This window comes from Belonocnema kinseyi, chromosome 4 (genome assembly GCF_010883055.1).
Source record: "Belonocnema kinseyi isolate 2016_QV_RU_SX_M_011 chromosome 4, B_treatae_v1, whole genome shotgun sequence".
NCBI classification, from domain to species: domain Eukaryota; kingdom Metazoa; phylum Arthropoda; class Insecta; order Hymenoptera; family Cynipidae; genus Belonocnema; species Belonocnema kinseyi.
In genome coordinates, this window is record NC_046660.1 from 122760956 (window position 1) to 122774312 (window position 13357).

The window sequence follows — 13357 nt, forward strand, 5'->3', positions numbered from 1 at the left end:
ACTGCGATCAACATCACCCATCCCCCCACTTTCAATACTTTCGGCAACGTCAGCTGTTGCAGCCACTACGGTTTTCTGCTCTGTGCGATCGTCCAGTAACTGCTGCCCTCTGGCGCCAGTTTGTGGACTTCGAGTCGTCGGCATCCTACCTTACCCAAAGCTCTGTGACGTTTCCCGCCTTTATTTCCTACCTCTTGCCCCCCTGACCAAGCAACTATTTTTTCACTCCTAACCTCGAAAACTTCACACGCTCCAAATTAATTTTATTTCGATCAAATTGAATTTGTACGTTTTCCTAATGTTTTTTAAATTCAGTTAAATCTGAGGATATTATTACGCGTATAGAAAGACCTTTTCATCTTAAATATCGAACAACTTCATGCGTGGGGAATTTATCATCCATATGCTCTCTTTTTCTAGTAATCTTAACATGCCTATGCTCCACTATGTATTCTTATTAAGGTAAGAATTATTCAAGACAAAAAGTTATATTGTGAGCAAACGCGGATATCTCGAATATTCGCAGTAGTGATTCCTGTGTATTTTTAAATTGACACATGGCCTTACATAACCTAAAAATACACAGCAATAGCTACTGCGCATGCCAGAGATATTCGCGTTCTGCCACCACTGACGAGGGGCTGGGGGATAAGCTATCTCTCTCGCACAGCAACATGTTTGATCTTTTCAAGTTTGCTCCATAGATAGCTCTTTACTTGCGCATACACGTAAACTATTTATCATTCATTTAGAGGGGAGCGGTAAACAGCCAATCAGATCGCTGCGCGAGAGAAATAACTTATCCAGCTAACTCATAGTCTGTCTCTTTTATTTTGCCTCTGCCATTTCCGGGTTCCCTCCAGTTATATATGCGCTAAGATTTCTAATATTAAGTACTTCAAGTTGTGACGTCAGCTGCGAAGATGTCTGTACGATGAGGGCCAAGCAATAATACAAATCTTAGAGGATAAAACTTAATTTAGTAATAACTTGAGAAAAAAATATTTTCCACATGTACAAAAAACATATCAATTTTATTATTCAGTTAAATATTTATTAAATAGTTAAATAGTCTGAATACACTTATGGTGAAAAATAATTATTTTCCAAGTTATTATAAAAATAAAGTTTAGTCCCATGTATTTGGTATTAGTTTGCCTCTCAGCGTGCAGACATCTTGGATATCCTCACCTAATCTGAGATACCTATTGGCTCAATTTTACAAAGTGCGAACAACGCACCTGCTAAACTTGAATGACCATGCTATACAATTAGCAAAGCTGTCAAAATAATAAACAATGCATTTAAACATGGCTATTTCAAATCTTGAAAAGTATTTAAGAAGTTACGAACACGTAGATTATGCGTCGATAATGACGTTTTTCATTTCGTACCCCAAGAAGCGGACACGTCGTACCCTAAGACTTTGTACCCCAAGTGATGGACACTTCATACCCCAAGTGATTGGAATCTGTACCCTACATTACCGTGCAGTATTCACGCCGCAGGGGTAATTTATGTTGCAGGTATATGATACCCGGATATTTGTGCTTCATTAACACTTTCTTTTTACTGTGTACGAATTTGAAATTTCACCTTATAAAAAAATGTTTACGTTGTACAAGAGCATAAAAACTTATTTATTTCACCAAGGGCCGGGTGATCCACCTCTATATAAAGTGTCAGATAGTGATCCAGCTGAACAAATTTATTGTACGGTTCATCTGACAGATAATGATTTCGGGTTGATCCACTGTATTTCATGCGCTGGATAGTTATCCTTTGGTTACATAGGGAGATATAGGGAATGCTAGTACTTTTTGTGTTTTCAAGATACTGACACTTCTGTGACGTTGAGGCTCATTAGAAATAGCGTCACAATTATATAACTGTTGCTTCTGTGAATCTGTCATATTATTAATTATTTATAAATAGAAGAAGTGCACTGCTTTGTCTATTTGTGAAGAATAAAGATATGCGAATTTTTCAGCTCATGAAAGTAGAGATTCACGGTTATTATACATTATTTTAGCTTAATTCGTGGGTTTATAAAAAATTTCCTCTGAAAAAAACACGAACAAAATAGTATTTCAAAATTGGATTTTTTTATGTCACTGCAGTGGAATATAAACAGAACCTCTCAATCGAGCCTCACATCTTTTTCTCGTGGTCTTATTTTTATTTGATATTTAATTTTTTATTCTGTCACGTCATAACAAAAAATTTGCAATGTGATAACTTTGAAACAAGAATTATTATATACATCAAATTTTGGTTTAATTTATAGGTTTATAAAAAATTTCCAGCGAAAAAAACACCAACGAAATGTTATTTTAGATTTGGATTTTTTTATCGCATAACTTTTTCTCGCGTATTTATTTTTATTTGACATTATATTGTTAATTCAGTAATGTTATGGCAAAAAGTCTAAACTTTGACAACGATGATGCAAGAGTTATTATTTACAGTTATCATAAATTTATTTTTTTAATTTGTGGGTTTGTAAACAATTTCCTCCGGAAACAACAACAACGAAATTTTATTATAAAATTAGACTTTTTGATATTATTATAGAGGAATATAAACATAACGTGTCAATGGATTCTCACAACTTTTTCTGACGGTTTTATTTTTATTTCATATTTTATTATTTATCTGTTAGATAAACCCGTTATTGGCCACTTTAGCCGGCCGATAGTTAACTGACTGGTAACTCCCGCTTTATCTGTCAGATAGCGCTATCCAGCGGTGGATCAATATGATAGTATCCCATCTATCAGATAAATTGAACTACAGCTTTTATCCATAGGTGTATCAACCGGTCCTAACAGCAATATATTTTCTTTAATTGCGCAACATAGAACATCAACACCGGATAAGAATAAAACAAAACACTACGACTGACGAAACGACTTTTGTGTGAACACTTCACAATTTCTGAAGTACTCAAGTCAGGGCTGGCTATTTTATCTCTTATTTTTACATTATATTAGAAAAATGAAACTCATTCTCATAATCTTCAATCTTAACTATAAAATTTGGTTTATTTCATTTAGAAATTTAACAATATTTAAAATTACCGCGCGATTGTAAGGTTTTCCACGACGGAAAAACCAAGGTGTGAACAGTCTCGGGCCGCTGCCTGCCTACACCGGGTAGACAGGCAGAGGTGTGAAAGTACCCTGAAAGTGGTGTAAGTTGTATGTTTATTGTTTTTGTTACGAACGCCTCGAATACCTGTTGCAAGGATAGTGTTGGTAAAAGTAATTTGATATTTTCATAAACATACTACCTACCTCTTTCATGGCGAATAATTTTTTATTCCACAAGCATTTCACAAAATACTGTCTGATTATTAGTTATTTATTTGTTCAAGCGACCTGTCAAAACCAAACAATGGAGGCGGCCATATTTCTTTTAAGTGCGGTTGGCACGTGACGCTCGGAAAGTTTTGAACTATACGCAAGTGTGATTTTACACATGTGTGTGTGTGCGTACATCTGTCAACAGAAAAGTGACCGTTTTTGGTGAAGTCCATGCATTACAGATTGGTCTCCTTATATCTACTCTCCATGGACGAGACTTATGAATTCCCACTGTGGACCGGCCCAAGAGGGCTCAGCTCAGGGATCCCAGAATTGAAACGAGGTTCACTGCAATACTATCCCAGGTCTATGCCCGTGTGAATGTAGTAGGAGACGATGCACACGACTGGGTTGCGCGCGCAACCCATTTCTCCTCTTCTGAATTTGAAAACTCTAAGGTGCACGATTGCCGGTCGGAACATTTCGGCGGTTCTATTTATATCACTATCGGCTAACTGCTTTGAAATAAAATTAAGATATTGGGATTTTAATATTTCCAGATTTCGATGCTGGCGATTCTCATGATTTGAATACTTCGCGCGCCTCTTTATATGCGTAGAGATTGGCGTTTTTGGACTTCATCTCGTTTGGATAAAAACTCCATTATTTGGTTGAAAAATAAATTATTTTGTTGAAAATGCATTTTTGAAAGTGAAAATTTAGAAATTTAATTATTTGGTTGAAAGTTCAACTCTTTGATGGAAAACTCATATTTTTCGCTTAAAAAATTCAACTTTTTGTAGATAATTTGTCTTTTTGACTTGAAAATTAAATAATGTCGTTTAAAATTCATGTACTTTTTTAAAAATTTGTCTTTTTTGTAGAGCATTAATTTTCTTGGTGGAAAATTTATCACATTGGTTGACAATTCCACAACTTTCTTGAAAATTCATTTTTCCTGTTAAAAATTATTTATCTTTATCTTAAAATGTGATAAATTGGTAACCAACAACATGAATTTTGGACCAAAAGAATTAATAACCTACAAAAAAAGACAAATTTTGAACAAAATACATGAATTTTTAACGAAATTATTTAATTGTAAAGTCAAAAAGACAAATTATCTACAAAAAGTTGAATTTTTTAAGCGAAAAATATGAGTTTTTAATCAAAGAGTTAAACTTTCAACAAAATAGTTAAATTTTCAACCACAATTATAATACGTTGTTTAAAAAAACCGTATTTTTTTACAAAGTAGTTCAACTCTTAGAGCAATAATCGACTTTTAAGCCTAAGAAGATGTACAGTTGATATTTTAACCAAACAATTGCATTTTTCACCAAAAATGATACACTTTCAACCAGAAAGATTAAATTTCTACCAAACAAGGTCAATTTCCAACAAAATACATGGACTTTCAACGATATTATTAATTTTAAAGTCAAAAAGAGTATTATCTACAAAAAAGCTGAATTTTTAACCCAAAAATATGATTTTTCAACCCAAATTTTAGTTTTCGAACAAATAGTTTAATTTTCTGTCAAATTGTTGACTTTTAACGCCCAAAAGATGCATGTTTTACAAACCAGTAACATTTTTAACAAAAGAGTTAATTTGAAGGCAAATAGTTGAATTTTCAACGATAATTATGAATTATTAATGGCATGTGATACTTAGAAAATTATCGATTTTACCAGTTTTAGGTTCCGACGGCTTTTTTTCTTTAATAATCAATATTTTGTCTTAAAAATTTCGGACATGATAGCGACCATGCTAACGGACGTCCCCACACACTTTTTTTTGGTTTAATTCGAAAAAGTTTTAATTTAGCATTATCTGATTAATTTGCATAGCGCTTAGGAATTAGTATCGATTTTACCAGTTTTAGGTTCCGACGATTTTTTTCTATAATAATCAATATTTTGTCTTCAAAATTTGGGAAATGATAGCGAACATGCTAACGGACGTCCCCGCACACATTATTTGTGTTTTTTTTTCAAAAAATTTTTTGATATTGCTAACAACGTGTGTATATTTGGAGGTTATGTATGTTACAATTCTCCTGTGCGTTACTTCCAAACTACACAATATTTTTGGCCGAAAACTTTGGATTTGTAAATAAACGTAGTAACTAATCTCCCGGAACTAACCTTGTTTGCAGGCAATCAAAAAAGTTTATTTCATAAATAATTTCCCAGTGGCGAAAAATTGAACATTAGTTTCAAAGTTCCATCCTGTTTGGTACGCCCTCTAAGCCGAAAATTTCCAAATTTATCTATCTACATTACCAGCTAGGCTGGTAAGATAGTTTATTACACCACAATTATTCTAGAGTGCTTACCGACAGAATCGGCACGATAGAGACCTATATTATCGGAATGACAGAGAGCTAGAATCAGCCTAACCACAAAATAATACACATGCATAAAATTTGGTAATTAGCACAATAACTTTTTTTTGTTATTATCCCTGAAAAAAGAGTCCGGGGACGTCCGTTAAGATATTTTACAGCATCTTCGAATTCAGTTTTTGAAAATTTTCATTTTTGTGGAAAAAAACCGTCGGAACTGAACCCGATTGACCACACGACGAAGTATCACATGCCCTTGATAAGAAAAAATTGATTTTGTTACTGAGTAGTTCAACTTTAAATGAATAATCGAATTTTCCACCCAAAAATTATGATTTTAATTTTTAACAATATAGTTGCATTTACAACAAAACGACTTTGCAGCCAAAGAATATTTACAGTTGACATTCAACCGAAAAAATTAATTTTTAACCAAAAAGTATTAATTTTCCATTAAAAATTTTATTTCTACAAAGAAAGACGAATTTTTAACAAAATACATGATTTTTTAAACCAAAAATGGTATAGATTAATTGTCAGTTTCAAAAATGTATTTTTACAATACATAAAACATATTTTCATTAGAATAGTTATCAAATAAAAAAGTAAATAAATTTTAACAAAGTAGTTGTACTTTTGATAGAAAAGAGGACTTTTTTTACAAAATATTTACATTTTCAACAAAATAATTAAGTTTTTAACCAAATAATTGAGTTTTTATCCAAACGAGATTTTGACAATGTTGTGAATATTTGAATTTTAATAACTGATAAAATTATAACGTGAATTATTACAAATTTGTCCAAGTTTTTCTTTAGTGTGTGATATTGTTTAAACTAAAAACAAAAAGGTAAATATTTGTATTATAAATCTATCCGTGTTACCTATCTACAAATATTTATCACATTAGATCTTTGCCTCATTCAAATGCTGCTGCAGAAAGGACCTTTTCGATTTTATCCCATGTTTCGACGAAAAGGCGTAATCGCTTATCGAGAGATAGCGTTAATGCTATTACCGTCGTAAAATCGGCATTGCACCAGCAAAGACAAACTGCTCGAGCTGCTATAGTTTCAGATGATCATTTGTCTCGCATGTACTCTGAAATGTTATACGAAGCACCAAAGAAGAGAATGAATGCTTTAACTTTACATGCCGGGGCGAATAATAATTGAATGTGTATGTGAATGTAGTATATTTAGTTTTTATTTTTCGTTTGGGAGAGGCGAGGGGACACGCTCAGAAAGCACCCCGATTTTGTTTTTTTATGTATAAATTATATAAAATTATTTTATTTATTTGCCGTTTGTGAGAGGCGAGGGGACTCACGTTCAGAACGCACCCCGATTTTGTTTTTTTATGTATAAATTATATAAAATTATTTTATTTATTTGCCGTTTGTGAGAGGCGAGGGGACTCACGTTCAGAAAGCACTCCGATTTTCTTTTTTATGTATAAATTATATAAAATGATTTTCTTTCTATTCTGTTTGTGAGAGGCAAGGGGATTCACGTTCAGAAAGCACCCCGATTTTATTTTTTATGTTTTTATTATATAAAATGATTTTATTTATTTTTAGTTTGTTAGAGGCGAGGCGCACTTCTTTTTATTTTCTTGTTCCAAAATTTTCTTGCAGGTCCTTTTCGGTGGTTTTTTATGCCTTTCAGGCTTTTTCCATCGAGCCAATATATTTATTTATATATACGGCTCAAAATTGTTGTTTATCTTTCATTACATAACCTTCCTTCCTATTTAGTAATTTAAGTTTTCCACGTTTGTAGTATAGCAATGGATCAATTGCAGGTTCTGTCCTCTACTTGGATAATTTGTTGACAATACATGCAAAAATTTATGTACTCACAACATTGTTAAAACTTTTTTTTCCCGCGAAATTGGTAAAACAAATTTCGAAGTTTTATTTCTTTTTTCCTAACAGGTGTAATTGAGATTTTTTTAATTCTAATTTCGTAGTAATAATAGTTACATGATATAAATTTTAAAAACTTAACCAATTCACAAAAAATTATATATTTTTATAAAGATTTTTCCTTATATTTTACAAACTAAATAATTACTACATCTGTTTAAGAAAACGATAAGGCGAGTTGTCCATAAATTATCCATATATTTGTTTAAAGTGTTTTTCTTTTAAATTATTGATATAAATATTTATAGATAGGTAACACGGTTAGATTTATAATACAACTATTAACCTTTTTGTTTTTAGTTAAAACAATATCACACACTATAGAAAATCTTGGACAATTTTTTCAAAATTCACGTTATCATTTTATCAGTTATTAAAATTCAAATACTCAGAACATTTTCAATTTATCGTTTGGATAAAAACTGAATTATTTGGTTGAAAACATAATTATTTTGTTGAAACTGCAACTAGTTTGTAAAAAAAGTCCGGTTTTCTATAAAAAGTTCAACTAATTTGTTAACATTTATTTATTTTTTTATTTAATAACTATTCTGATGAAAATATGTTTTATGTGTTGTAAAAATAGATTTTTGAAGCTGTCAATTAATCTATACCATTTTTGGTTTAAAAAATCATGTATTTTGTTAAAAATTCGTCTTTCTTTGTAGGAATTAAATTTTTTTATGGAAAATTTATACTTTTTGGTTAAAAATTAATTTTTTCGGTTGAAATGTCAACTGTAAATAAAAAATTCTTTGGCTGCAAAGTCGTTTTGTTGTAAATGCAACTATATTGTTAAAAATTAAAATCATAACTTTTGGTGGAAAATTCGATTATTCACCTAAAGTTGAACTACTTAGTAACAAAATTAATTTTTTCTTATTAAGGATTCATAATTATCGTTGAAAATTCAACTATTTACCTTCAAATTACCTTTTTTGTTAAAAATGTTACTGTTTTGTAAAACATGCATCTTTTGGGCGTTAAAAGTCAACAATTTGATAGAAAGTTAAACTATTTGGTCGAAAACTAAAATTTTAGTTGAAAAATCATATTTTTGGGTTAAAAATTCAGATTTTTTGTAGATAATACTCTTTTTGACTTTAAAATTAAATAATTTGGTTGAAAGTTTACGTATTTTGTTGGAAATTGACCTTTTTTGTAGAAATTTAATCTGTTTGGTTGAAAATGTATCATTTTTGGTCAAAAATGCAATTGTTTGATTAAAACATCAACTGTACATCTTCTTGGGTTTAAATGTCGATTATTGCACTAAGAGTTGAACTATTTTGTAAAAAAATATGGTTTTTTTAACAGCGTATTGTAATTTTGGTTGAAAATTTAACTATTTGATTGAAAGTTTAACTCTTTGATTGAAAACTGACATTTTTCGCTTAAAAACTTCAACCTTTTGTAGGTAATTCGTGTTTTTGACTTCAAAATTAAATAATTTCTTTGAAAATTCATGTATTCTGTTTGAAATTTGTCTTCTTTTGAAAATCATTAATTTTCTTGGTCCAAAATTCATCTTATTGGTTGACAATTTAACAACAGCAATTTAACAACAATTTCATTTTTTCTATTAAAAATTATTTTTCTTTATCTGAAAATGTAACTATTCTAGGATTGATTAAAAATTAATCGTTTTTATCTGGAAATTGAACTATTCCATTTTTGGTTGAAACTTTATCCTTTAAATTGTATTAGTTAAAACACCAATTATTTGATATAAAATTAATTTATTTTGTTACAAAGTAAACTGTTGGATTGAAAATTGATATATTTTGTTAATTAGATTTTTCTCCTAGCATTAAAGAAACTGCAAAATAAAAAAATTACCTTAAAATCCTCCTGATCCTTTGTTTTTTTTTTAATAATTTTAAAAATCTTTTCAAATACTTACTTAAAATTAATGTTTCAAAATAAAAAATCATTTCCAATTTTCTTAGCAATCACAAACATTTTTGTTATTCTTGTTAAATATTTTAAAATTCTCAAAAAGGTTTTTTTTTAATCTGCCAAATCTACATCGTGTTTCAAATTGTTGGAAATAATTTCAAGTTTTAAATTAATTTTGAATTTTTTTTAAATTAAAATTGTAGCGTTCAAAGTTAAAATTTACCCTATTACAATTTTAACAATTCAAGGCTTTCTATTTTGAACCATTCTGTTCAAATTTTTATAGTTTTTAATAGTTGTTTATAATGGATTGTTTTAAATGAACGGTCAAATATTGCTAATAATTAATGATTTTTCTTTAATCATAAAATTTTAAATTGAATGGGTTAAAAATAACATTTTTTTTAGACTGAAATAATATTTGAAGTCATCATTGAAAATAATTTTAAAAACTAATATCCATTAATTCTTTAATTTTCAACGGATTCAGAATCATCTTGTAAAATCAATTATTTTCCCATTCTTAACACCTTAAATTCAATTTGAAAAATTTTATTTAAAAATTCTTTCAATTAAAAAAAATCATTATCTAAACAAAGAAATTAATTTTCTATCAAATAATTTGTGTTTTAACTAATACAATGTATAGGATAAAATTTCAACCAAAAATAGAATAGTTCAAATTCCAGATAAAAACGAATTTTCAACAAAATTGTTAAATTTTCAAGGGAAAATGTGAATTTTTGACCACGAAGATTAATGTTTTTCATAAAAAAAAAAGATTTTTCAACTTAACCAATATATACGATTAATTTTTTAAGCAATCATATAATAGCTACATTTTAAGATAAAGATAAATAATTTTTAACAGGAAAAATGAATTTTCAACAAAGTTGTGGAATTGTCAACCAATATGATAAATTTTCGACCAAGAAAATTAATGATCTACAAAAAAGACAAATTTTTAACAAAATACATGAATTTTCAACGAAATTATTTAATTTTAAGGTCGAAAAGACAAATTATCTACAAAAAGTTGGATTTTTTAAGCGAAGAATATGAGTTTTCAATCAAAGAGTTAAACTTTCAACCAAATAGTTAAATTTGTTAAATTTTCAGTTTCAAAAATGTATTTTCAACGAAAGAGATGAACCTTCAAAGAAAAAAAAGTACATTTTAACAAAGTAGTTAAACTTTTGATAGAAAAGAGGACTTTTTTTTTACAAAATAGTTACATTTTCAACAAAATAATTTATTTTTCAACCAAATAATGGAGTTTTTATCCAAACGAGATGAATTCCAAAATCGCCAATTTCTTTAATTTCTTTCAAATTCGGATCAAGATATAAATAAGACTATTATAATATTATCATTAATAATATGTATAGATAATAGTATAAATATTTATGTCATTTATATTCTATACTTGAAATAACGTAACCTCAAAATATACGCATATAAAGAGGCGCGCGAATTATTCAAATCATGAGAATCGCCAGCATCGAAATCTGCAAATATTAAAATCCCAATAGCTTGATTTGATTTCAAAGCAGTTAGCCGGTAGTGATATAAATAGAACCGCCGAAGTGTTCCGACCGGCAATCGTGCACCTTCGAGTTTTCAAATTCAGAAGAGGAGACATGGGTTGCGCGGGCAACCCAGTCATGTACATCGTCTCCTACTCTATTCACACGGGCATAGACGTGTGATAGTATTGGAGTGAACCTCATTTCAAATCTAGGGTCACTGGCTTAGCTGCGATCCCACGAAGTCAGTCAGCTTCCTCCCCACTTCACGTCATTGCAACACTTTTCCACTCCCGCTTTTTAGCAGATTTCTTATTCTTTTTAAAAAAACCAGATATTTACCGAAAGTCCTGCCACCGCAAAATCGTTTCGCGGATTTTTATCGGATTACAATATTGAAAGAAAATCTCGAAAAGTGAATTAAGAAATATGGCGAGGAATAAAGCATTATTTTGTTTTGAAAAGGATATATCAGAGATAAAAATTACAGCGCTGAAATCGGTGATTCTATACAATTGAGGGCGCTATAAATTTCTGAAACTACTTAGAGATTTCCGATGTCCCAATTTAGGACAGTATGGAGATTCGACTGTAAGGAAATTGTGTCTTAACCATTTCTCACGTTTTCAGTTACGCATAATATTAAAATTTTTTTATTTTGTGCAGATGTTTCAAAACACTAAACTGCTGTTAAGAATAGCTCTGTTTGGCGCATTTGGCGTGAGTGCCTTTGGAATTATGACAGAATATCTTATTCAAAACAATGTACGCAATTCTATGTGTTACAAAGAGGCTCTGAAATATTTGTGTGATCATCCTGAAGCAAAAAGACAGCTGGGGCCACCAATTGTAGATGGTCGTATCAATCTGGGAGATACAGTTGGTAACAGTTCAGAAGGAAACAAAATCTGGTATACAGTGCCAGTAAGAGGACAAAAATCACATGGAAAAATGATGTACTACGTTACCGACGTTAATGAATCAGATAGAAAATTTAAAGTCACTAGAGTAGAGCTCGAGCTGAATCATATAAAAGATAAGAAATTGCTCATTAAAAACGCAGAATTGGCGTAATTTGATAAATATATCATTAGACAAATTATTTTATACGTATTTTATTATTAGGTTGAAAATATTTAAATTTTCAACTCAGAACTCCTTTTTGACGGTAATCTGCTTTAAATTAACCATGGAATTAATATTTTTCATATGATTCATTTCGAAGGTAAATGTTCCAATTTTAGCGAATGTAAGGATTTGTGGGGCGTATTTTGCTCGTAAAAGTATTTTAAATCTTATGTATCGAGGAAAGTTCCTAATACCACATAGTTTGAACATTTTTTCATTAATATTTTGTCTGCTTATCGATATAAATAAACATTTCTTACTGAATATTAAATAATATTTCATGCTGTTCCGATGAGCCTATTTTTGTGAATGAATTTTTCCTCTGACCCAGTTTGGGCGAATCAAATGTCCCAATTTGGACTAGCGACACCATGTTAGATTTGCCACAGTGGCGGGATATCGTCATTGAAAAGTACTGACACTTAATTTAAGTTGTAATCAGGAATGAACAAATTTTAATTTAAAAATTTCTCACCAATGAAGTCCCATCGATATATTTTGCCAACAGCCACTTGGAGCGCTCTAAGCAACTCTCAGTAGGCCCTTCAAGGCGCACTAACGGGTACTTAGCTCGGACAAGAGCCATTTGGATTGAAAGTAATTAGTAAATTGCCAATTAAAACATTTTCACATTTATAACTTTGCAAAACTTGGTTGTTTTAATAAATACCACAAATATAAGTCGATGAGTAATTTATATTACGGTTTCATATATTTTCCACTAATTCTAAAATTATTAATTATAGTTTTCATTCTATATATTGTCTATATATAGTTCTTTAATATTATTTAGTTTCCATTTCTATTTTGTGGGCTGCAATTTCTACGGACTTTTTTAGACTTCGTCTAATCAAGTTCTCTTATTCATTTTCCAATTTCTTAATTATTATATATTCTAACGTTTTTATAAAAATATAATTATAATTCCAAGTGAAAGGAAAATTGTTCTTTCGGTTTTTAGATGTTAAGACGACAGTTCCAAGCCATATTAAGTTTCACATTGGCAAACATAATTAGACGAACATGATTTCACTGGCACATTCATAAAAAATATCATATCCCATCAAATATATTTTAAAATAAACTTTAAATAATTATAATTGATACAGCTTACTCGACATACGAGGGTGGATTGATAAGTTTCCGGCCTGACCAAGAAAAACAAAGTTTTTAAGAATTTTTTTTTTTTTATTTCTCAACATAATCTCCTCCAAGGCTGATA

The 13357-nt window shown here is 30.1% G+C and overlaps 1 protein-coding gene across 1 annotated transcript in view; it reads left to right on the forward strand.

Annotated features, from left to right (window-relative positions):
• The window catches only part of LOC117172184 (cytochrome c oxidase assembly factor 1 homolog), an 89648-nt gene extending 77237 nt beyond the window's left edge, over window positions 1–12411 (forward strand). Inside the window, exon 2 of the mRNA XM_033360020.1 lies at window positions 11674–12411. Coding sequence (XP_033215911.1) covers window positions 11674–12081 — 408 coding nt within the window. The 3' untranslated portion in view covers window positions 12082–12411. The remainder of the gene's footprint in view (window positions 1–11673) is intronic.
• The last annotated feature ends 946 nt before the right edge of the window (window positions 12412–13357 follow it).